The sequence below is a fragment of the Manacus candei genome, unplaced genomic scaffold (assembly GCF_025592945.1).
Source record: "Manacus candei isolate 608988 ecotype Guabito, Panama unplaced genomic scaffold, ASM2559294v1 h1tg000046l, whole genome shotgun sequence".
NCBI lineage: Eukaryota > Metazoa > Chordata > Aves > Passeriformes > Pipridae > Manacus > Manacus candei.
In genome coordinates, this window is record NW_026138094.1 from 910,210 (window position 1) to 933,551 (window position 23,342).

A 23,342-nucleotide genomic window follows, 5' to 3' on the forward strand; every position below is an offset into this window, starting at 1 on the left:
TGCTGTTAATCCAGATTGCATCAATATTCAGTGCAGAATGAAGAGACCAGGAGCCTCTGGGATCCTGGAGATCCAAGGAGAAACTTGGAACATTTAACCAGGAAACTGTTAATTCGTTTTTTCCCTGCCATCCATGACAAGCATCTCTTCGTGCTGTAGGAATGGAGCTGGTGCACCTCTGCCTTCTCCAAGCTGTTGGATCCCAGCACTGCATCCAGAGGGATGCTGGGCTCCCACAGAGGAACGTATTGAGTTTTGTTTCCCGTGCAATGTTGAGCCCTGGCCAGGAAAAGCTTCGGTCTCCCCAAGAATCCCTGGAATGCTGTCACGGAGTTGTGTCCGTTGGGCTGCTCAGCAGCTTCGAATCAATGACTCAGGAAAGGGCAATAGTATGAACAGAAGGGAATTTGTTTGAGACAAGCTTTAACTCATTTAGAACTTTTTGGAGGCTGAACTATTCCATTCTGCCCCCCTGCAGAGGAACGTGGTGTCCTGGTCGGGTCTATGGAGATTAGACATGGATAAACTGAATTAACAGCCCTTTTTTTATAGCCCAACAGTCCTGCTGAGGAAACCCAGTGAGGAAACCAACCAAAAATGTCTTAAGTTGTCTCAAATCAAACCCCAGGCCTTTCTTCAGCCCCTTGTTGGCCCATTCCCAGCATGCTGGGGCCGAGGAGTCACCCGGAGTCTGAAGGAAAAGGCCTGAAAGGGGGATATTATGGACCATGATTTCTGTAGGCATTTGGGTTATAAAACATCATGTGGTCTGGTGTGTTAATCCTGAAAAAAGCTCCTAAAAAAAAAGAGGAATCTTGCTGTTCCCCACTCCTGTATTTCTCCTCCTTGCTACAGAATAAAAAAGATTTATTCCTGGGCAAGGCTCTTCCCAAAGAAATCCTAATAAATAGCCCTTGTTTCTCTCCATGAGCGGTTACTTAAGGTACAAACACAGGGAGTCGAACTAGAAAATCCTTTTAATGTTGTTCTTTGCTTAAATTCTTTATTAAATTAGATGAAAATTTCTTAAATGATATAAAATAGTGCTGCCTCCTATTTAGGCTGTTCAGGTTCATCTTGCTGCTGGCTCGAGTGAGCAATGTTAATTAGGTGAGCAACGTTAATTAAGTGTATAGAAAATTTATCTCCTTGCCTTAAGATGCTGTCTTAGATTAGGGACGATCCTATTGCAGGGAAATGCTCATAATTTAATATCATTTAAAACTAATATCGAAGTACCAGGTACTGCTCTTGCGTGTTTTCAGTCTCAACATATTCTGCTTGTGAGCTTCTTGCTGTGTCTCTGCTTGCTGAAGTACCTGGGGAACAGGTAAATCCTTTGGAAAGCTGAAATAGGTCCCATCTTTTAGTACCAAAATGCCTGTTTGGGGCAGAGGGTGCCTGGATTTTCAGAGAGAATTTTGCAGGGGGAGAATTTCAGGGAGAATTTCAGTGGGGCTGTGGGTGTCCTTGGTGGGTGGGGAGGGGAGGGCGAGTCCTTGGCGAGTGGGGAGGATTTTGTGGGGGGGGACAAGGAGGAAAACAGTGGGGGCAGCCTGAAAAGATGTGAATCCTCTGCAGGGCAGTGTTCCTGAGCTGTGGCTCTGGAATCACCTCCGGAGCTCTGGAATCGTCTCTCCGGCAGAATCCGCTCGCTCGGCAGGTTTCGGCCATCCCAGAACTTGTTTTAGGCAACTAAAGCGAATTCATATGCAACAGCTTGAGTTTAAACAAATCCCTGCATTCGAGTGGGGGGGGGAATCACCTCGTTATTCCTTCAGTGCTTAAATCATTAAATCCAAGCAGACTGTGGAATGAACCAGCCTGGGAAGAGCCCTGGATCCTGCAGGGACCGGAGGTGTCCGGTGCCCTTCCGCCAAGGGCTCGTCTCGTTTGGCCTTTATATTCTGCTTTTGGTTGTGGAGTTAAATCTGCAAAGGTCATTTGGAAAGCTTCAGATTATAGATGTAAAGCCCTTTTAATCTTTTCTAATAAATAGCTGAGTAGGGGCTAAATCTACTGGGAGCTGGGCTCTGATGTTAAGCCCCAGCACGAAATGTCTATACATGAGCAACACTTGCAAATTATCTTGAAATTATAATTATCTGAAGTAAATTTGGCATAGAAGAAGAGGTGAGTGAGGGTGAAAACTGGTTTAATAAATGAAGCATTAATTAGACCTGGTGCCTTGACAGGTCCTGTCACTGTGGTCCGGATGATTATTAAAGTGATTTAGGCACAACTGAAAACAGCAGTTTCAGTTCAGAGATTTCTCCTAAATGGCAAGGAATGACTCTGTGCAGTTGGTGCCTCACAGGGTTGAAATAAAACCTTTGCATAATAGACTTAAAAGCATTTAGATTTTGGGAAAGCAAGAGCAGCAAATGGAAACGAGGGTGTCTGGGATGCTGAAATAGCCCAAGTTGTGCTGGGGCTGTCTCTGACGTTGTCTAACATCTGAGTGGCCTTCAAAGCATTTTTTCCCCCTAATTCCATATATAATTAAAAAGCAGCTTCCTCCAGCTCATTAAAATGTAGAGTCCTGTTGGAGCAGTGCAGGTTTATATTTATTTACATGAATAAAGCACAGCTTTAATACAGCCTGGAATAACTTCCAATATTAAATCTCTGTTGTGCAGCCCATGCTTGATTTTTAACCAGTGTTTAGCTGCTCTTCATGAATACAAAACTGCAAAGGAATATGGTCCCCAGGAGCTCGTGGGATTATTTTGTGAACCATTCAGCAAACTTTCCCCAGCTCCTTTCCATTCATTCTAAATGATAGGAACATCCCCTGAGTAAGTTGTTAGTGAGATCCATGGGAATAAGGCAAGGTGGTGGCTTTCCCAGCATAATGATGGCATCTCCTTCTTTCCACAGGCTTTTGGAAATGCAAAAACAGCCCATAACAACAACTCCAGTCGCTTTGGGAAGTTCATCCAAGTGAATTATCAGGAGACGGGCACCGTGCGAGGGTAAGTGGAATGGGGTGAGGTGCTGGATCTGCTCGACCCCAAACCAGCTCTAATAGGGGTACACGGAAAAGAGGTTCACTTTTTTGGCCAGTGTTTCCCAAAGTGGAGCCAGGCAAAGACAAATACCTGGGTTTGAGCATATCCAAATCCACTGCTGGGGAGATGGCGGCGTATCCGAGCTGAGGTGAGAACACACCTGAGCTGGTCCTGAGCCATTGGAGCTCTGCTTAGTCATGGGCTCAAATTTATAATGAAGCTGAAAGGCAAGTTTTCCTCTTCAGACAAGAGTTAAGGCAGGAAAGGGGAATGTTTTAGCTGGGATGGGTTGGGGCTGGAGCACAGATGGGCAGTAGAGGTGGAGTGACTGGCCTGGCTCAAGCTCAGGAGGAGAAAGCCAAGGGGAGGGTTTCATCTCTGGCTGTGTGATGGGGGCACAGGAGTGATGGACCAAACTCTTCTTGTCACTGCCTAAATCCCCACACGCTTCTGGCTCGAACTTTAACCCAGCCCTTGACCAGTGAGGGCCTCTTTTATTCTCCCAGGCCATTGCAAGGAGACACTTGTCTCCAGTGTCGTTCTCCTCAGGTTATTTCAGCAGCTGACAGGTGAGAGCAGCCCTGGGGAGAAGGATTTGGGGTGGTGCTGGATGGGAAGCTCCACATACCCTGGAAGCCCAGAACCTCCCCATGCCCTGGGCTGGTCCCACAGTGTGGGCAAGAGGGGAGGGAGGATTCTGCTCCTCTACCCCACTCAGGTCAGACCCCCCTGCAGAGCTGCCTCCAGCTCTGGGGTCCAGCAGCAGAAGGACGTGGAGCTGCTGGAGCGAGTCCAGAGGAGGCCACGGAGCTGCTCCGAGGGCTGGAGCCCCTCTGCTGTGGAGCCAGGCTGGGAGAGCTGGGGGTGTTCACCTGGAGAAGAGAAGCTCCAGGGAGACCTTAGAGCCCCTTCCAGTGTTTAAAGGGGCTCCAGGAGAACTGGGGAGGGACTTGGGACAAGGGCCTGGAAGGACAGGCCAAGGGGGAATGGCTTCCCACTGCCAGAGGGCAGGGTTAGATGGGATTGTGGGAAGGAATTGTTGGTTGTGAGGGTGGGGAGGCCCTGGCCCAGGTTGACCAGAGAAACTGTGGCTGTCCCCCCCCATAGTAGGGGATGGAACCCCCTAAACCTGACTTTGACTTTAGCCCATAGCACAGGTCATCACCAAGGGACTGGAGCTGGCTCTAAACGAGCAGGGCTTTGTTAACTCTGCTTTTTGTCCAGGTTAATTAATGCAGTTGGAGAAATGCAGAGTAGAAGCAACATTCCAGGGGCTGTGTAATTCCTGCAGCTGGCTCAGAGATCTCTTGCTGGGACTTTGTTGGTATTTGAGAGAATTGCTGTTCAGTTTTTTTGTTATTTTCCAGCAGAACAGCAGCACACTGAGAGCTGCCATTAATTTTGCAGTGAGCTCGGGTTCTCCGTGTCCCTTCCTGCTGCTTTTGCATCCTACGTCAAATCTGATGTTCTTTTTTTTTCCCCCCCCTCTTCTTTAATTCTACTGCACAGTTCTTTTAAAACCTCATTTTTTAATACCTCCTGGAGCACAGGGGAACAGGAATCCAACAAATGCCTTAACTCTATCCTGGCACAATGTGGCAGCGCTGTGGTTGTGGCCTCTATTTATATTTGGCAGAAAGGTACCTGTAATGTTGATACATTCTAGTTCATAAAATAAGGGAATTTTCCTCTCCTTTTTAAAAAATGGGCTGTCTTGGCCTTTGGTTGCACGGGGTGATGTGACTGTGCTCTGCTCTAAGCTTGCAGTGCCCTCCCAGTAAAAATAAAACATGTTTAAATAAAAATGTCAGCTCTTCCTGGCATACAAGGCCATGGTTTTTTTCCGTAGAAAGAAGATATTTTTAAAAAATTTAGCCCAGATTTTAAGCACAACCCAAATCAATTATCACCCTGTGTTCTGCACATCATTTGCTTTGCTGATGAGGCTAATTTGCACCCCCAGATCAGAATTTTCCTCTCTTCAGAGGTCAGAAATAGCAGGGAACCGGTGCTTTCACTCACCCTGGGCTGGCGTGTTTGGCATGGTGGGATTTGAGTATGAAATATATATATAAAAATATATATATATAAAAACATATATATAAACAGCCTCAGGTTTCAGTATTGTCACCCAGGAGATTCTCTGTTCTCTGTATTTTACACAAAATCATCCCCTTAGAACTCTTTTTTTTTACTCTTAGAGGTCGATCTGATGTAGTTCAGAATGGTAAATAAAAAGAAAACATTTGGAGACTTTAACTTTTTAAGACACAATTTGATTTTTCCTTTTTACCATCCTGTCCCAAGAGGGGATGGATGTTGTTCTTGGGACATGGATTCATTACAACCTTTGCACTAAGCAAGGAGCATTTGGCCAAAACAGCAGTAGAGGGGCATCTACAAAAAAAATAGATTGAAAAATCCATTAAAAAGAAAATCTAAAATAAAATTTAAAAATTTACGGATTTCCCTCTATTTAAAAACTGGTTTGGACCAGATGACCTCTAGAAGACCTTTCCCACCTAAATTGTTGCATGAGAGTGATTTTTGGGGGGGTTATCATGACTGACAGGGGAAGGGATGAATGCTAAGGGGATGGACGTGGGGCAGGCTGTTGTCCAGCAGTGTCTGAGCTGTTATGCAGTGGGATCCCACCAGTGGGATCTGGGATGCTCCAATATGTTTCTCATTCCTCTGTTCCCTGACCCTGCAGTGAACTCGTGGTGTGGCTTGGGAAGGAAAAATTGGGGATGTAAGAAACCCCCCTACCTGTTGGTGAGGAATATCCACAAACTGTTCTCAGCTTCCCCACAGGAATAAACCTTTCAGCCAGAGGAATAACACAGCTCTGCTGTCTGTGTGTCCTTACTCCTCCTGTCCAGCAAGGCCATCCCATGGGGATTTGGATCTGCCACTTCCAGTGGCCTTTCCCAAAAGTTGCCTTAAGAATTTTCACAGAACCTCTGCAGCACATCCAAATGATTTCTATTTTATTTTTCAGTGGAAGGAAGGGCCAATTATTTTGATGTGAGTAATAAATAGGTCTGGCTGCCCCATTTATGCTGGGGCAGTGAGTGTAGAGGCAGCTCCTTGTCCAACCATCCCAAGACTCCTTGGGTTTCCCGGTTCCTCCTACGTGGCCCTTACTGTCGGTGCCACGTCACTGGGCATCTGTAGCTGGAAAAACACAGCTCCATCATCAAAGTGCCACTTAGAGCTTGGGGTTCTAAATCCCTGTCATTACTGGTTAGGGTTGTTTGGAAGAAAAAAAACCTGGGGAGGCTTGGCTTAACTCACCAGGCTTGAACGAAGGGTTTAATGTGCAAATTGAACGTGTTTGTTGGGGAGGCTCTCAGGAGAAAATGTAAACTGCAATAAGGAGCTTCCCAATTGTTTATTTTGTTTGACTGCAGCCATGAGTTTAGAACTTGAATTTTTGTTGGGAAGTGGCTCTCCTGGACGAGGGAATGGCAATGATTTAAGTCACCTCTTGCAGAGTTTTGCAGGCAGATATTCCTCGTGTGCACGACTCCTGGGCTGTGAGCAGCTGGGCTGGGCTGGAACAGGGATCTGAGCTCTTTCCTTGCCGTCAACATTTCTCCCTGCCCGGAGGCTGATGCATCTGAGCTCATGTTTTTCAGATCCAAGTTAGTGTTGGCTTCTTATCAAACCAAAAAAACCTCAAAAGCCAAACATAATATTGGGCTTGTTCTGCCGAGGAAGAAATTTATATAACTAAGTGAAGCAAGGCTGGAAGTTCTTTGTGTGGGTACCGAGGCTCAGCAGCCCTGGTGAAGCTGCCTTCGTTTCAGTCGAGTTTTGGGTCGAGGGATAACGGTTTTGTTTGTTCCTTGCAGAGCTTATGTGGAAAAATACCTCCTGGAGAAGTCCCGCCTGGTCTACCAGGAGCACAACGAGCGGTAGGTGCCTCTGTTTTGCCTACAGGGATGGGTTTGACTCCTGTCTGTGGCACAGATACTTTAAACCCCTGCTTGAGCAGGATTTCCACGCTCCTGACCCTGTGCTGCACAGAGAAATGATGCATCTTCTGTCTCTGTGTTTATGTTTTGTTGTTTAGGGAGAAATGTGCCACCTGGAGAAAGTAAACTCCATTATTTTAGCAACAGCCTTTGATTTATCAGGGAATGGGTTGGGTGGGAAGGGACCATAAAGACCATCTTGTTCCTGCTGTGGGCAGAGAACCTTCCACCAGAATGTTGTCAGATTTTGTTTCTATTTTCACTGTCTTTCTGATTCGTGTCAGATGGGCTGTTACATCCCATGTGTTTTCTTGGGCAATTTGTGAGCTGTTTAATATCTAATTTGGGGGTGGGGGAAGATGCTGTTTTAGTTCTGTTTCACAGAGCCTTCAGAGGGGCCTCTAGAAAAAGCCAAAATTATATAGAATTGATGTGAATTGTTCTTTCCTAATTGCAACATATTATTTGTTGGATATTCCTCTCCTCTCTCAGTAATTAATACTCCAATTTTAAATAATTTTTCTCCTTCTTGTTGCCTTTCAACTCTTGGCACTTCTGTCTGTGTTTCCCCCTGGAGACAGATGTGTGAGAAGTTTTCTGGAATGCTCCAGGGCTGATCTGGGAGTTAAAGAGCATCTTCAGCCCTGACAAATGTCCTCTTGGGTGTTGCAAAATGATTAAACTCGGATCCTCTTGGAAAACATCCAACATGAAAGCAAAGTTTTAATTTTAGAAAGAAATAGTGTTAATCTGTGGTGGGGTTGTCTGGAAGCAGAACAGCTGAGTGTCCCTGGGGTGGGTTTAGCATCAGGAATATTCAAGTATTTGGAGTGCTTGAGCAGCTGTAATAATTGAAGATTTTTCAGTTGTGTCTTATTGAAATGCAACTGCAGAGTTGTTACTTTTTTAGTGGTAATGAGGTCTTTAAAAACAGTAATTCCTGCACTGCAAGGAAATCTGTTGGGATTCTATAAAGGAGGATGGAGCCAGGTGGGGATGGTGCTCTGCTCCCAGGGAATAAGGGACAGGACGAGAAGAAAAGGCCTCAGGCTGTGCCAGGGGAGGTTCAGGTTGGACATCAGGAGGAATTTCTTCATGGAAAGGGTGGTCAGGCATTGGAAGGGGCTGCCCAGGGAGGTGGTGGAGTCCCCACCCCTGGAGGTGTCCAAGGAATGACTGGATGTGGCACAGGGTGGACTCGGTGACCTCAGAGGTCTTTTCCAACCTCAGTGATCCTGGGATTCTGTCAAATACAACAACACATGGTTCTGAAGGAAAACGTGATAATCCCAGCTAGGAATTCTTTAAGCAGATTCTAGTGCAGTGGATGCCCTTGGATGGAAAAGAGGCATCTCATTCTCCATGACTTCATGGAATCCTTTCCATCCCCACACGGTGGGTACAGACCATCTCCATAGGGGGTCAGCTCTGAGGCTGGAAGCTGCAAACTCAGGTTCTGAGCTTTCCATGCCCTCCCTGCTTGGTGCTGCTGTTTATTTTCAGGTCTAACATGTTTTTTTTTCCTCTTTGTCCCCAGGAACTACCATGTCTTTTATTACCTCCTGGCAGGAGCAAGCGAGGAGGAGAGATCAGCATTTCACCTGAAGCAGCCAGAGGAATATCATTACCTCAACCAGGTGGGAATTCTATACAGGAATACGATACAGGGCCTTGCCTTTTCTGCTGCTGACATTTAATGCTAATAAAGAAAAGAGGTGGAGTAGTAAAAATGGGTTTTCCTAATGCTTTACAGGAAGTCTCCCATCACTGGAAATAATTCCTCCTTGGCAATGTGAACACCTGGTAGTGTGGGGAAAATAATCAGTGTTTTCCCTCCCTGGGATATGTTAAATATATTGAGGTTTTAATTGCTGGAGGGAAGAACAGTAATAATTTCTCTGTTATCTGTGTGAATGTTGTTTCCTCATTAACATCTGTCTGCTGAGCAGGAGAAAAGGGGGAAATGTGGGACACTTGGATATAACACCTTGCATGAGGTAGTTCTAATCCTGTAGCTTCCTAGCTGGCTTTGAATTTAACAATTAATAGAAATCAAACCACAGCAACCATTGAAAATCTGGGAATTAAGAATGAATGAGGTGTTACCAACAGCCAAGTAAACTCAGCTTATATGATAATAACTTTATAATAAACTGATTGGCTTCAGGTATTTAAGCAGTTGTCCACTGGTGCTTGTGGATGGGGACTTCAGAGAGGAAAAAAGGAGGAGGAATATGTGGGGGAGGAGTTAAGTCATCCACTGATTTTAACTGATTACAATTTTCTTGGCACTGAAACATGAGGAGCAGTGAAGAGTGATTTGACCCATAAGCTGGAGACAAACTTGGACCCACAGCTCAGCCCAAATGGCCTTTGGTCTTTCTAGAGGTACAATTTCACTCTGGAATAGGCTCCATTACCAGGGGCTTCTTAAAGATCTTTTTAAAGATCGATGCCAAAATCCACCGTCCCATTAACAACTCCCACCCTGGAGCGGCAGGGCTGGGAAATCTGCCCAAAGAGGGAGCACACCAAGAGCTGGAGGCTCTTTGCTGCATCTTGGAGCCTCAGGCACGTTGGAGAACGTGGTGTGGTCTCCAGCACCATCTGTGCTGCGATTTTGCAGCAGGAACGTGCCAAGATGGAATGTTTTGGCACATTCCCAGGCTTTGTTGGGCCATCCAGTCCTTTGGTGTTAGTGGAAAACATTGCTTTCAATTACAGCCCCCCTTTTTTTTTTTAATAGCAATTTAAGGGTGTTAATATTGAAAGTAAAATCAGAAATCTAATGGCATGTGGTATGTGGAAGCAGGGAAATGTTATAAATGATGGTGAAATGTTTCTTTTAATCTAAATGAAGGTTTGGTGGGACAAGTAGGCTGGGGAAGGATGCTGAGGTACCTCCAGTGGAGGAGGGCAGTGGAGTCTGGACTTCCCTGGACACGGTGACAGTCTGAGTTTTTAGTTTTTCAGGGTTTTTTTTTTAATAATTAGAGTGAGAAGACCATTTACCGCTGAGGACTGTGGGAAAATGGTGCCTTCAGATGTGGGCAGGGCATGGTTTCACATCCAGGCCATCTGACAGTGCAGGAGCAACTTTCCCCTGCCCTACAGGCAAAGGGGAAAAGGAAAATAAGGAGAGCAAAGGCAAAAGAGGTAGTGGAGAAATGGAAAAAGAAATTTGGGAATCATATCGGGGGGAAATTAGAAAATAAGCCTTGAGCATTTCCAGTCACTTCTTAAATGTGTCCTGGAGAAGTTCCTGCCTTTTGAAAGGGAAAATAACCAGGAAATGAAATGTTTGACTGAAAAATAAATATTAATATTGAGAAACCATAACACTGAGCCCCTCAAGTCCAGGGGTGACTCAGGCCTTGAGTCAGGACTCTTTGTCTGCTCCCGGTTCCTCCGGGTGTGTTCTGACACAACGTGCACTTTGCATTGCAGATCACAAATAACCCAGTCAGGGATTGCACCAGACTCTGCTGCTCATCAGGCTGCTGGGCTGTAAGTGCAGGGAGCAGGTTGGAAATAAAGATTTAAATAGTTTTTTAGACACAAGTTGACTTTGACCATCGCCTGAGTTTGGGTGAGTTCTCCACCTCCCACCCCAGTGGCAGGTGTACCCACCTCTTTGTACTCTGCAACTCACTGAGTATTTTCTGTGCTGATTATTCACCTTTATCAGTTTCTAAATTAATGATTTGCAGGTTTAGATCCTTGTTTTCAGCTCCTCAGGAGCTCTGGGGCCAAGTTTCTCTCCCTCCTGGGACTGGTCACTGGTGTGCCTTGACTTCTCTCAGCTCCACCTCTGTATGATTGGAAAAAGACACAAATTCCTAAAAAGCTTTGGAATGTTCCTGGAAGAATCTCACTTTTGCAGCACTTACATGTGCCTGGAGCAGAGGTTGAGAGTAGAAACCAACCAAATCTGCTTTTCAGTGGGATTTTTCCATCAGTGGAAAATGCTTCAGGTAAAGCAAAGGTTTCTTCAACTCTGGAGAAAAAGAAAAGGTTTTCAAACCCATTGACCTTCTTGTGTGAGAGGGCAACACTGTGAGAAGGAATCAGCACCAGGAATGCAAAAGGATTATAAATCTTACCTGAAAAAAGTCCGAGGAAGCAACGATGAAACGATTCTTGTCCTCGGAGAGCCGCCGTCGCTGCCCTGCTCAGGGAGCAGGTAGTGGGGGTTATTTGGGGTCTGGGCACTACTTAACCCGCTCTGCCTTGCTTTCAGATGACAAAGAAACCCCTCAGCCAGAGCTGGGATGATTATTGCTATGACTCTGAGCCGGTCAGTACCAGAACCCGCGTGTTGCTGCTCTCCCTGGGGGATCAAAGCCAAACTGAGCTTAACCCATTAACTCCCCTCTGCCCCTGCAGTGCTGTTGCTTGTGATGGTCCAGTTGGTTTTCTCCATCGCCCTTTTTGGGTTCCTTCCATCTGGAAAGCTGCTTCAGCAGCTGGGGATGGTCAGCTCTTCACAGTCATCTTAGTTTTATGGACTAAGGGGGTTTTATTCCTTCTTGATAATAAGATGGGATGATTTATGGGAACTGTGAATGTGGCAGCAACGTGAAAATTGAAATTCCTTTCTGACAAAACAGCAGATCAGCCTCTTGCAGCCCCAGGAGAAGCATCAGTTCGTGCTGGTTATAGTGGTGTATCTGCTCTCCAGCTTCCAGGGGAAAAAAAACAAACCAAAAACACCCCCCAACCATCTGTGAGAAAATCAAATCCTGATATTGTTCAGAGTGCAAAACAATTTGTTCTCCTGAGATACTTCTGCTGACACAATCATCCTTTCCACATGGATCACCCCAAAAAGGGCAATGGGGAAGCTTCTCCCCCTTCAGCTGGTGATGTGCTTTGGAGTCTGTGTGGCCTGTGGTGCTCCCTGGGCTCTGTCCTGCATGTGGGAGCATGTTTGGGATCAGCTGCCTGTGGTTCCTGCTAATTTTGCCGTGTGCTTGATGGTTGCCAAGCTCTTGCTGATGCATCTGGAAGAGTAAGGGGTGATCTGTGAAAGAGCTGGGCTTCACCTGGGCTAAATAAGTGTCTTAATAGCCAAGATTTCCTTGCAAAATCCTTAGTGGAGGGGGAGGGAAAGGGGATCTAACCCTCCCAATATTAAAAATATGGGATATTGGATTGGCATCCTTAATCCATCAGCACCCTTGGGGGTCCTGGAGGAGCAGGGAGTGCTGAGTAGATGCTGTTCTATATGCACTTTATGAGTTGCAAAGCCCGTGGTTGCTTTAGGAATGGGTTGGGACAATTTCCTGGAGGAACTACAATTAAAACAACCCCAAACCCACATGGTGTTACAATTTGACTGTTTAGCTGTTTAGGATCGTTTTATTTGGGATCATTTGCTCTGATATTCCTAGGAAATAACATCTTTGCTTCAGCTGATGAGTCACTCTCAAACCTACCCCAGACCTCTCCCCACCTCCATGGATTCAACCCGCTGCAGGCGGGTGGTTTATAAAGCAACTCTATTTTATCCTCTTTAAACTTTCCATGGAAATCCATGGATTGCTTCGATGTGACGATGGGAAGCAGGAGACCCCCTTTTACTGGGAACCTATTTGCTCTGACAGGATATTTGGTCTGTGGGGATGGACTTGTCTGCTCGAATCTCAAGGAAACTCCTCTTGTCTGTGATTATCATCCCCTTCTCATCCATCAGGAAGCGGCGCTGGGCCGGAACGCTGCGGAGAGCATCCGCTCTTAGGGAGAGAATTTGCTAAAAGCCTTTCCATGCGGATTAATGAGTCGGGCAATTGTTATGTAAATCATTAATTAAATTGCCTTCGGCGGAGATTGTGCCACTTCTGAGCTGTCCCTGGGGTTTGCTGTGGACTCGTGACTTCATTTTGGAGGAGCGGTGCCAGCGAATGGAAACGGCTCCTGGAATGTGCGGTGCCACCAGAAGCACCCCTCGGTGTCTTCATAAAACGCTTTCAAAAGGCCTGATTTGCAGGACTTGTGGGTTTGTTGTTGTCCTGCCCACTCCAGGTGCCACCAGAACGGGGGTGGAAACACCCCCAAGTTGTCCTCAGCATCAGGGCAGGTGCTGAGGAAGCCAAGGCTGGAGTTCAGGAGGGACAACTCCCTATCCCCAAGTTTTGTGGTGTCAATAACCACGTTGGTGATGCTGCACAGTGTGGGTGTCTTTGTGTTCCTTTGGACACACACAGCTCTTAAAAATGGGAATTTTCAACCTTCTCCTTATAAAAGGTGAAAAAGTCCCTTTTCTGAGGAGTATTTCCTAACTCAGGCATGTTCTTTTCTCCTTAAATTTCAACCCCTGTGCATGGCTTTAAGTGGTTTTCCTGTTCAACAGCTCCAAATTCCCTTTGTCTGTGGAGCATTAACTTGTCCTTGGGGACAATTGATTCCAAATTGTCGATTTTCTTGTCCAGTTGCTCTTCTCTGGCTTTTAGTTGAGGGGACGGCACAGTTGTGGGGGAATCTCCTCTTTTGTAATAAATATTTTAAATATATAAATAACATAATATGTAATATTATTATTATTTAAATACAAACTCAATATAAATAAAGATTTTAAATAAAGATTTCCTCCTTAAATGGTAACTCTGGCTGTAATGATGCTGATACAGTTGTGAGGCTTTATATGCTGCAAGACACAGAGCTGATACCATAAAATAACCTCATTCTCTATATTCCATATTTATAGTTTATTTTCTGGGCTGTAAATGAGTCCAAGTGTCTTCCCAAGTGTTCACATAACCTGTTTATTCCAGAATTTCCAAATTATTTGTGCAGATTTTTGCTTGGGTGATATATGTGATTTACAGGAAAAGGATCAAAATAAAACGTGCAGATTCAGGTGTTTAATTAATTGAAAGCTAAAATTTTTATTTTTATTACTTTAGTAGATTTTTAACAGAATTTTTTAGAATTTCTGGAATTTTTATAGAATTTATTTATCGCTGGATTAACCTGCAGAAAGTCTCTATATAAGCATTAGTAAAATATTCCAGGCATTATCTGAAACACCTGAACTGTTCAGACACGTGAGGAGCCTCCAAGAAGTAAAAAATATCTTGGATTTCAAATTCTCCCAGTGCCTGCATTTTAAGATAACTTCCCTGGAATTAGAATAAAGTTAGTGAAAAACATATTTAAAGCTTTCCCACGCAGGGTTTAATTCACTGATAAGTGACATGAAATTACGTGGATTTTTTTCTAAACTGAATTTTCCTCTTTAGTTATAGGAATTTTTAATGGAGCAGGACTTCTTATGGAAGAAACTACCTGTAAATGGGAAACAAATTTCACCTAGTTGTTAATTCACAGCCCTTTTGTGTGTGAGTTGTCCCAAACTGCCGAGCGACTCGTCTTGTGTTAAAGCTGGGAAATAAGGATGTATCTCCAGGAAAAATTAGCCCCAAATGTAATTCTTCCAGTCCCAGCTTGGAAATGTTGCTGACCAAAGGCTTGGAGATCACACAGGGATGTTTCTAGAGCGCTGACTTGGCCACCTGGACATGCCCTGAGTTAATTTCTCCTGGTGCTCACTCCTTGTGTTGGAATTTCCAGGATTGCTTCTCCGTGGAAGGGGAGGACTTGAAGCACGACTTTGAGCGGTTACAGCTGGCCATGGAGATGGTGGGATTCCTGCCGAAGACACGCAGACAGTGAGTTCATTTTCCATGATATTAGTTGAGGTCACCTCCCTCCATAATGGCCTGACTCGAGTGAACGTGACCCTTGGGAAGGAGCTGTGAGTCACTGGAACGATGTTCTCCAGAGAAGCTGTGGCTGCCCCATCCCTGCAAGTGTCCAAGGGCAGGCTGGACGGGGCTTGGAGTAACCTGGGCTAGTGGAAGGTGTCCCTGCCCGTGGCAGGGGGTGGAATGAGTTGAGTTTAAGGTCCCTCCCAACCCAAACCGTTCCTTGATCCCATAATCGTTACCGTAGTTAACAATTCTCCTCATGCAAATGGAGCGTTGGCAGAACTTGACATCTTCAAGTATTTTTCAACTGTTCATGAATAGTCATGGCTTACTCTGCATGTCATGAATCCAGATCCTGGTTTAATCAGAAATCCTGATTATCACTCCTCAAACTTAACCCTTTGCATGCAGTTGCACCTCTGTACACTCATTTTCCCCCCTAAATTCACTGGAAGTGCTGGTTGGAAAACTGGACTTTTTACTTAGATTGCAGTACAGCACCTTCCACCAACTGCAGGGATTTCTGTAAAGTCATCTTCAGCCAAACCCACAAGATAATTCCTCTCATGTTGAGTAGGTTGGGATAAATTTGACATTAAAAAATTGCCACAAAGACATTTTCACCCAACCGACAATTTTCAGCAGCTCATCCTGTATCCCCCACTTGTAACAAATCAATTCTGAAATTAAAACTGCTTTTTCTCTATCTGTCCCACACACATGGATAAACCCAGGAATACAAACTTCCAGTGTGAGCAGCTTCTTTTATCAGGTTTCAGCGACAAGGTTTGTTGAGGGTGCAGTGAGGGGGTTTAATTGCCAGAGTAAAGCAATCACTGTGTGAGGACTGAGCAGAGTTGGATGGCACAGTAAATTCACACTTTTGATTTACTGTGCAATGATTTTTCCTTGTGTTTCTCCTGGTGAATTTTACTTGTCAAAAATAAAGCCAGTTCTTCACTATACCAGCAAATTAATTTTGCTCAGGGTTGTACAACTGTAACACTAGTAAGGAACCACCATCAGCTGAGCTTAGAAAGGACAGTTTAAATATTACTATACTTTTATAAGTAGCTTTTTTTATACCATAGCACAGGGTTTCACCAATGTGGAAACAGAGAAATTTTGATAATTGCACCCCTGTAATTTGCAATAAGGAATCAGTACCTCTGGTCTGGAGAGAAGGAAGGACTGGCTTGGAGAGGTGTTGTCCAAACTCGTGGCATGGCTGGGAATCACATTTGGGTTAGTCATTTTTAAATCCCCAGAGAGGGTAGGAATAGGGACAGGCAGGGTTTATAGCTGAAGTCAGCCATGACTCAGAAGTTGGACTCCATGATCCTTTTGTGTCCCTTTGAACTCAGGATATTCCTATTTTTCTGGAGGTGGATATATCTTAAAAATGACCAAATTGCCCCCCAAACTGGAAAATTGGGTGGACAAATTTACTTTTCTCTGTCTCAGTTGCTTATATATTATAAAAGCCTGTTATTTTTGCCTGTTTTGTGTAGGCTTCCTACATCGACCTAGATGGGAGAAGGACAAATGTGTGCCAGGGGACTAAGGAGGGTCTCCTGCCTGGCCAAGCCCACTCTCCCCCTTCATTTAGGCAATTGCATGATATATATTTCATCTGGATATTAAGATCACTCGAGGATCTCTGTTTTTCTTACAACGTGGGGGTCATTTTGTAACCACAGCTTTGATGTGTTCAGTGATTTTCAAGGAAGCCTCAGCAGTGCAAGTTTGGTACTTGACTGAGTGAAAACCTTTTTGACATGAGTTGAGTTGGACACTTTGGATTGAAAATTAGAGGAAGGAGCCAAATAGGAAGATGACCCTTGGAGATTTTTTTTAATTTGCTTTATGAAAAAAACCAGCTGAGTGCAAACGAATTCTCTGTGTTTCCTGTAGGATTTTCTCTCTCCTGTCGGCGATCCTGCACCTGGGGAACATCCGCTACAAAAAGAAGACCTACAGGGATGACTCCATTGATATTTGTAACCCTGAAATCCTTCCTGTTGTGTCAGAGCTGCTGGAGGTAAGGCTTGGCTTTTCCTCCTGCTATGTTCCCACCTGATGAACCACTTGTGGTTTATACCAGAATTTATTTCCCGTTTCCCTGCAGAGTAAGTTCTCCTGTGTTACCTCTTGTTCGTGTTTGCCAGTGGAAAGTTAGAAAGAGATTTTGGTGAGCTTTTTACTGCAGGTTTTTTGCCCCTACTCTTCAGCTTTGGGTTTCATTGACTGAAAATCCTGCTTGTGTGGTTAAATAGGAAAGATTGCAAAGCAGGTCTGGGTGGGAAGCAAAGCTGCTGTTTCAACACAGCAGTTCCATCAGTGGCCAACCATCCAAGTGCCCTGATGCTCCTCAGGTCTGCTTCAAACCTGTCTGAGAAGCTGGAGCTGTTGTAAGACCATGTAAGACTCAACTCTCAGGCACATGGTGTGACTCCTGGGAATGGTCCTGTGCAGGGGTAAGAGTTGGACTCAATGATCCTTGTGTGTCCCTTCCAACTCAGCATATTCTGGGATTCAGCCCCTCCTGACGTGGGCAGAGGTGGCCAAAAGCTCTCCTTGCTCTCACTTCTCTTGAAGTGCTTTAAACCACTTGTAACTGAAATGTTACTCTTGTAGTTGGTTATAACAACAGTTCTCTTTATCCTTTTGTACATCCTGGATGGTCTGGAAGGTTAATTTGTACTGATTTTATGAGAAGCATCTGAAGGTGACTCCTCATTTTGTGGACACCTGATGCTCTGCCCATTCCTTCCATTAAATAATTGTGTTGTCTCCTGACCTAAAGAACTTGGAAATTGGTCGTCAGGGATTTTCATAGCACTTCATTAATGCCTTGAATTAAAGTCTGGGGATGAGCAGCTGGATGCTCTTTGTGTCTTGGCCTTAGAGATGCCAGAAATACACAGAAGGAAAATATAAGTTGGGAGGAGAATGTTGTTGATTTTACCCTGTAAAAGTGGCCAAGTGAGTTAAGTAATTGTTTTTTAAAAAAGCTTTGGATAAGAGAGTGACTTAGAGATCTGAAAGAGTTCCATTCCAGGCTTTGGGTCTTTGCCCTGACTTTGCAAACAAACTCTTCTGCAACATCTCCACCCTGTGAGGTACCGGTGTGTTCTTTACTTGTGAACACGTGAAATGATGCATCAGATGAGCCACATAAATCCAAGGGTGGCTTGATGCCATGGTCTGGAACCAGGTAGTGTCAACAACATGGAAAAATAAATTAATGAATTAATATTTTTCATCATTTTGAAAAAAAAAAAACCAAACACTACTAGATTCTGGTGTAGCTGAGCAAAGTGATGGATTTCTGTTCATCTTGATGATCCCTTTGCAAGTTAAATGGCCACACAGAACATAAAATGCTTGTTAATTAATCAGGGCAGTGCAGATCTCGGGGGTGATCTGGTGAAATACATGGCTGGATTTGGGGAAGTAGTGTTGCTTGTCCTAAAATTTGCATTATATGGTAATTTCTCCCTGGTACTGGAGACTCTGGCTGCCTCCAAGTGTAAACTTTTCAACAGACCCACTGAAATCAAGGAAATAACCCCATTTTCTGAATTGATTTCTTTTCTGAAATGGCAGGTTTTTTTCAGATCTGAAAAGCTGTCGTTGCTTATTCAGATTTGACCAAAAGGGAGAACCAAAGAGTTCAAAGAGATTAAACACCATTACAAAGATCATCCATCCCACTTTACTCAGGAACTGGCTGCTTACAACTCTCCACATTCAGTGTAGTGAATTCTTCTCTACCAGACACCAAAAATACTGGTTGAAACATTTGACACTTTGTATTTTGTCTCATTTGGGCAATTACTTTTATTACTTTTTTTTTTTTTTGTGGTCACTGCGCAGAGAACACTTTTGCTTTTCCCATTGTTACTAAAACTTATGAATTGGCTTGAAAAAGTTGTTAATCCCCTCCCTAGGTCTTGGCATTGCTTGCTAAGACTGGAAAATCATCACAGAATGGAAATAATATGAGCTGACAAAGAGTTGGGCTTCCCTTCCTGCAGCCACCGGGTGCCTGGTGGGACGGTCTGGAGCAAAGCAAAGTGATGGGAGAAACCCCCTCTTCTGTGATCCGATACTTCCCTGTTTTGGGAAAAGTTTTGGGTTAGTTTTTATGCTCAAAAGGCTCGTGGGATTTGTTCAGTCAAGGATTTGACATGGAAAAGAGAAGGAAAAAGTCCACCTGGACTTGGTGGAAGGGCTCAGAGGAGCAGGAGCTGGGTTGGCCAAGCACGGCTCCGATGGAGTGTTGGCCTTCACGTGCCGGAAGGGAACCAACAGCCTGGCTGAAATGAGACATCTGGGCAAAACTAAGGTGTTTTCCCTCTCCAAAGGGAAGTTTGGCCCAAATTCTGTGAGCTGGGTTTGCGTTGGAACCTCCAAGGACGACTGGGGGAGTTTCCCTCCTGCACCAGCTAATGCACCACCACTGCACAGCCATCTTCCCTTTGGATAATAGGATTTGTGTCCTTATAAAATGAAGCAATACAGAGATTTTCTGAAGGAATCTGGGAGGAGATGATGACCTGCACTGGATTTGCATTTTCTTAGATACCAACACCCCATCCAACATGTTTTTGCTTTATTAAACCATCCAGCCCAGCATTTGTTGAAGCAGCAAACTGCAATATAGGATTTTGGCCAGACTCTGCAGATCATTGTTTCATTTACAGTAAACCCCTGATTCCATTTTTTTGTCAGGAATAGACATAGCCTGTGGATTATGTGATGCTTTTGGCAGGTTTTTCACGGCCTTTGTTTAAACTCTGCTGAAATGCCGTGCCGGGGAGTGATGTCAAGGCTGCCTGATGGATCCAGCAGACGTGGGGTCCTGTGCAAGCGCTGCAAATATCCCTGCAGAAATCCTGGAGGGTTGGGGAAAACCGGGCAAAGCTTTTGTACTTCTGGGGGAAAATCTTGGAAAGGCTCATCTGTGGGTTTATCAGCAAAAACAATCTCTTAGAAATTATCTGGTTGAACTTAAGAGAGACTTTTTTTTTGCCATTAGAAGAGCAAGAACATTTTAATTCTTGTAGGTTTACTAATAGAGGAAATTATTTCCATTGGAGAAGGAGGTAAGTTCTGTCTGTGCTCAGTGGAGCAGTTTTATGTTCAGTTTGTAGGTTTAGTAGCCATCCCTGGTGCAAAGAAAGGTAAATATAAGTTATCAAGTGCCCTCAATTAACTTTGCCAGATCTCCCTGTGCATCGAGGCCATTTGTGTTTGGCCTCCACGGGAGATTTATGTGCTCAAGTTCTTCTTCTACTAAAAAATCATCTTCAGCTTCCCAGGGGGATCCCACAAGCGTTCTGCTCCTCATGTGATAAACATCTTGGAAAGTAATTGGGGAGGTGAGGGGATTATGAGGCAGACAGTGCTTGAATCCAGCTTTTTCTTCTGGATCCGTTTTCTGGACAGAGTTTTGTGGAATCATGGAATGATTTGGGTTGGAAGGGACCTCCAAAGTTCATCTGGTCCAAACCCCTGCAATGAGCAGGGACATCTTCATCTTCATCAGATGTTTTGAGCCAGAACTTGACTCAGAAAACTTCATAGAATTGTGGAATATCCTCTGTTGGAAGGGACCCACAGGGACCATCGAATCCAACTCCTGGTCCTGCACAGACACCCCAACAATCTCACCCTGTGCCTGAGAGTGTTGTCCAAACACTCCTTGAGCTCTGTCAGCCTTGATGCTGTGCCCACTGCCCTGGGGAGCCTGTTCAGTGCCTGACCACCCTCTGGGGGAAGAACCTTTTCCTGATATCCAGCCTAAACCTCCCCAGACACAGCTCCAGCCGTTCCCTCAGGTCCTTTCTAACTCTCTGGTTATTTGAAAGAAAGTCTGAGGAAAAGATCCAGCTCTTTTCCAAGAAGAGCTGATAGAAATCTGAATGTATTTGCTGTTACTCCACCCCAGGCAGCTTTTGAACAAGCCCTGAGCCCTGTAATCCCTCTCTCAAATATGGGAGGAGAGACAAAACCTGATGTTTTCTTGCTGTCCAGTTGGAAAGGGTTCATTTTCCTTCAGCTGCTCTAAGATAACAGCCCAGCAGTGCTGGAGAAGCAATCCCTGCCTGCTTTGGCTCCAGCCCAGCCCTTGCCTGGCGGCTCCCGCCGTGCTCCGCCGGCGTTCACAGCCGGTCATCCTTCCCTGGGTTGTGGAGCTCTGCCCATCCAGCCCTTGGCGCTGGTTCCACTCGCATGTGGCACTGAAGTCTTAATTACAGGGACAAAATGGAGATTTAAGACATAAACTCCTCCAGGTCATGTTTGAGAGGGAGAGCAGGACATGCCCTTCAGCACCAGAAAGCAAAGATCCACAGGACGAGACCTAGGAGTGGAACTTCCTAGGCAAAAAGTGAAGGAATAAGGGATGTTCTCTGCTTTGCTCCTCTGCTCTGATGGGATTTATCCCTATTTCAGTGGGTCACACCTACTGGAGGAGGAAGTGTTGGGTGTAAGCGATGGGGAAGCTGCACCAGGTGTCCTTAGTCGTTGGGTTTATCTTTGGAAAACTCCTGTGGCTCCTCCTTGGCATCAGGAGCCAAGTACCTTCACACTGTGACCCTCAGTGATAATCAGGCTGGTTTGGCTGTGCCCTGGCTGTGCCCTGGTGCTCTGAGGCAATGAAGGAATGGAGATCAAGCTCCACTGGGTGGTAATCCCAGTCAGAGACACAGGGAGGGGCAGGGATTACATTCCCATCCTTGCCAAGTGTGTGAGAGGGTGGTTCAATGCGATCCCTCCGGGCCAGGAGATGAAGGATCCACATCCACAGGTCTCATCCATCCTGAAAGCTGAGAAGGAAACCAGACTGGATTGCTGGGGATGGTGAGGTATGGTGTGGGTAGTTGTTTAAAATCCCCGTGTTTGCTGACAAATCTGGGACTTGGAAGCATTTATGCTGTTTAGGGATATTTCATTGGACTGTTTTGATTAGGAACCATCTGACAGCCCTCTGTCTTGGTGCCTGGGATAATTAAGATGAACCAGCTGTGGGTTTACACGGCCCTGAAGTGGGATAAGGGATGGTGTGAGACTCACTTGCTCCAAGCTACGCAGTTGAGGGAGAGCATCTGATGGTCCTGTGGTCACAACCTGCTGGAAAAGTGTCCACACTTCGCCCCCAGAGACGAAAACTAAAAAATCACAGATTTTGGTGGATGCAGAGGAACCAAAAACAAATGTGAAATCTTGCTGTGGATTTCTGGATGAACCAGGGGATTATGTTTTTCCCCACTTGATTTTAAAGGGTCAAATCAGATGGTGGGAGCTGGGGGCTCCAGAGTTGTCTTGGGCACTCATGAGATGAACCTCGAGGCATTGATTTCCAATGACATAAAAACCTTGCTGGGTGACATCATGTACAGGTGGCTTGATGTCTTCTGCTTTCCACAGCCACAAGTTCTTGTTAGTTGGTGCTTCAGGAAAAGTCAGTTCTATAGGAATGCCCTGGAGTTTCTCAGGGAGAGTCTCAGGACGGTTTTTTTGGTAGAAATAGATTTTTGTACAGAACAGCATCACTGTTGTGATGGTTTGTGGGATTCCTGGAGTTTCACCAACTCCTTTGCATTTCCTCTTCACACTAATTCCTCTTCATACTAATTCAGGCTCTGAAGCCTATGGGGCATATGTGGCCTATCAGGTATGTGGGGTCTCTGGAGCCTATGGGGCCTATAAGGCCTGTGGGGCCTATGGGGCATTGTGGCTTATGAGGCCCGTGGGGTCTGTGGGGCTTATGGGGTCTATGTGTCCTGTGGGGTTTATGGGGCCTAATTCCTGGATTAAACCAATAAGTCAAAGTACATCCAATCAGAGAATTGTTTCAGTTGGAAAAGACCTCTGAGCCCATTGAGTCCAACTGTTAAACCACGAAGTTTCCCATTTTCATAAATTGTTTCCCTGCAATAAAAATGTGGCCTTGGATGGCCTCAGGAATGTGGATTTTGGCCTTCCCCAGAGATGTTCTGAACATCTCTGGGGTCTGCATGCAGTCCTTCAGGGAGGAGAGACTTCTGTGCAACTTCTCATCTCTGTATCAACCCATATCCACGAGTTCTGGGCTCCAAGATTTTCACCCAGAAGAACAATTTCTTTTTTGTGGTGGAAATTTAGCAAAGATCAGTCAAGACCCCAAGTATTCAGGTCTAACTGATGTATCCTGGCAGAGAGGGCACCTGCTGAGTTCCTCCAGGGCATGTCAAAATAAGAGGAGTTGGAAACTGGCTGGAAAAGAGACCTTTTCCCAAAAATTGCAGGTACCACTTCATTTGTGGGCACCATTGACCTGTTGACTGAAGCGTCTGTTCACACAACTGAGTTTTGTTCTGCAAACCAATTCCTGTGAGAGCTGATTGGGGATTGCCACCTCACCAGGGAGCTTTAGGGAGTAAATCTCAAGTGCTTTTCCAAAGGTTTCTTCCTCCTAATTCCTCTCCACACTGAAAAGCACCAAAAAACCCCCTGAATACACTTGGATATCTCTTAAACTGATGACACTGTTTGGCTGATTAGAGAATAATTTGTGTGACTTCATCTTGACAGTGCTTAGAAAGTGAAGTTTTTTACCAACAAAAAGTGGGGGAGGGAGGAGCTGCATCAGG

General features: G+C 45.1%; 1 protein-coding gene across 6 annotated transcripts in view; it reads left to right on the forward strand.

Annotated features, from left to right (window-relative positions):
* MYO9A (myosin IXA) overlaps nucleotides 1–23,342 on the forward strand; it is a 167,252-nt gene that overhangs the window by 54,257 nt on the left and 89,653 nt on the right. For 5 of the 6 annotated variants that reach the window (XM_051796356.1, XM_051796358.1, XM_051796360.1 and 2 more), the window contains exons 3-8: nucleotides 2,881–2,975; nucleotides 6,869–6,931; nucleotides 8,529–8,628; nucleotides 11,232–11,288; nucleotides 14,564–14,661; nucleotides 16,615–16,741. In XM_051796356.1, coding sequence (XP_051652316.1) covers nucleotides 2,881–2,975; nucleotides 6,869–6,931; nucleotides 8,529–8,628; nucleotides 11,232–11,288; nucleotides 14,564–14,661; nucleotides 16,615–16,741 — 540 coding nt within the window. The remainder of the gene's footprint in view (nucleotides 1–2,880; nucleotides 2,976–6,868; nucleotides 6,932–8,528; nucleotides 8,629–11,231; nucleotides 11,289–14,563; nucleotides 14,662–16,614; nucleotides 16,742–23,342) is intronic. The other variant, XM_051796359.1, reaches the window with a different exon arrangement.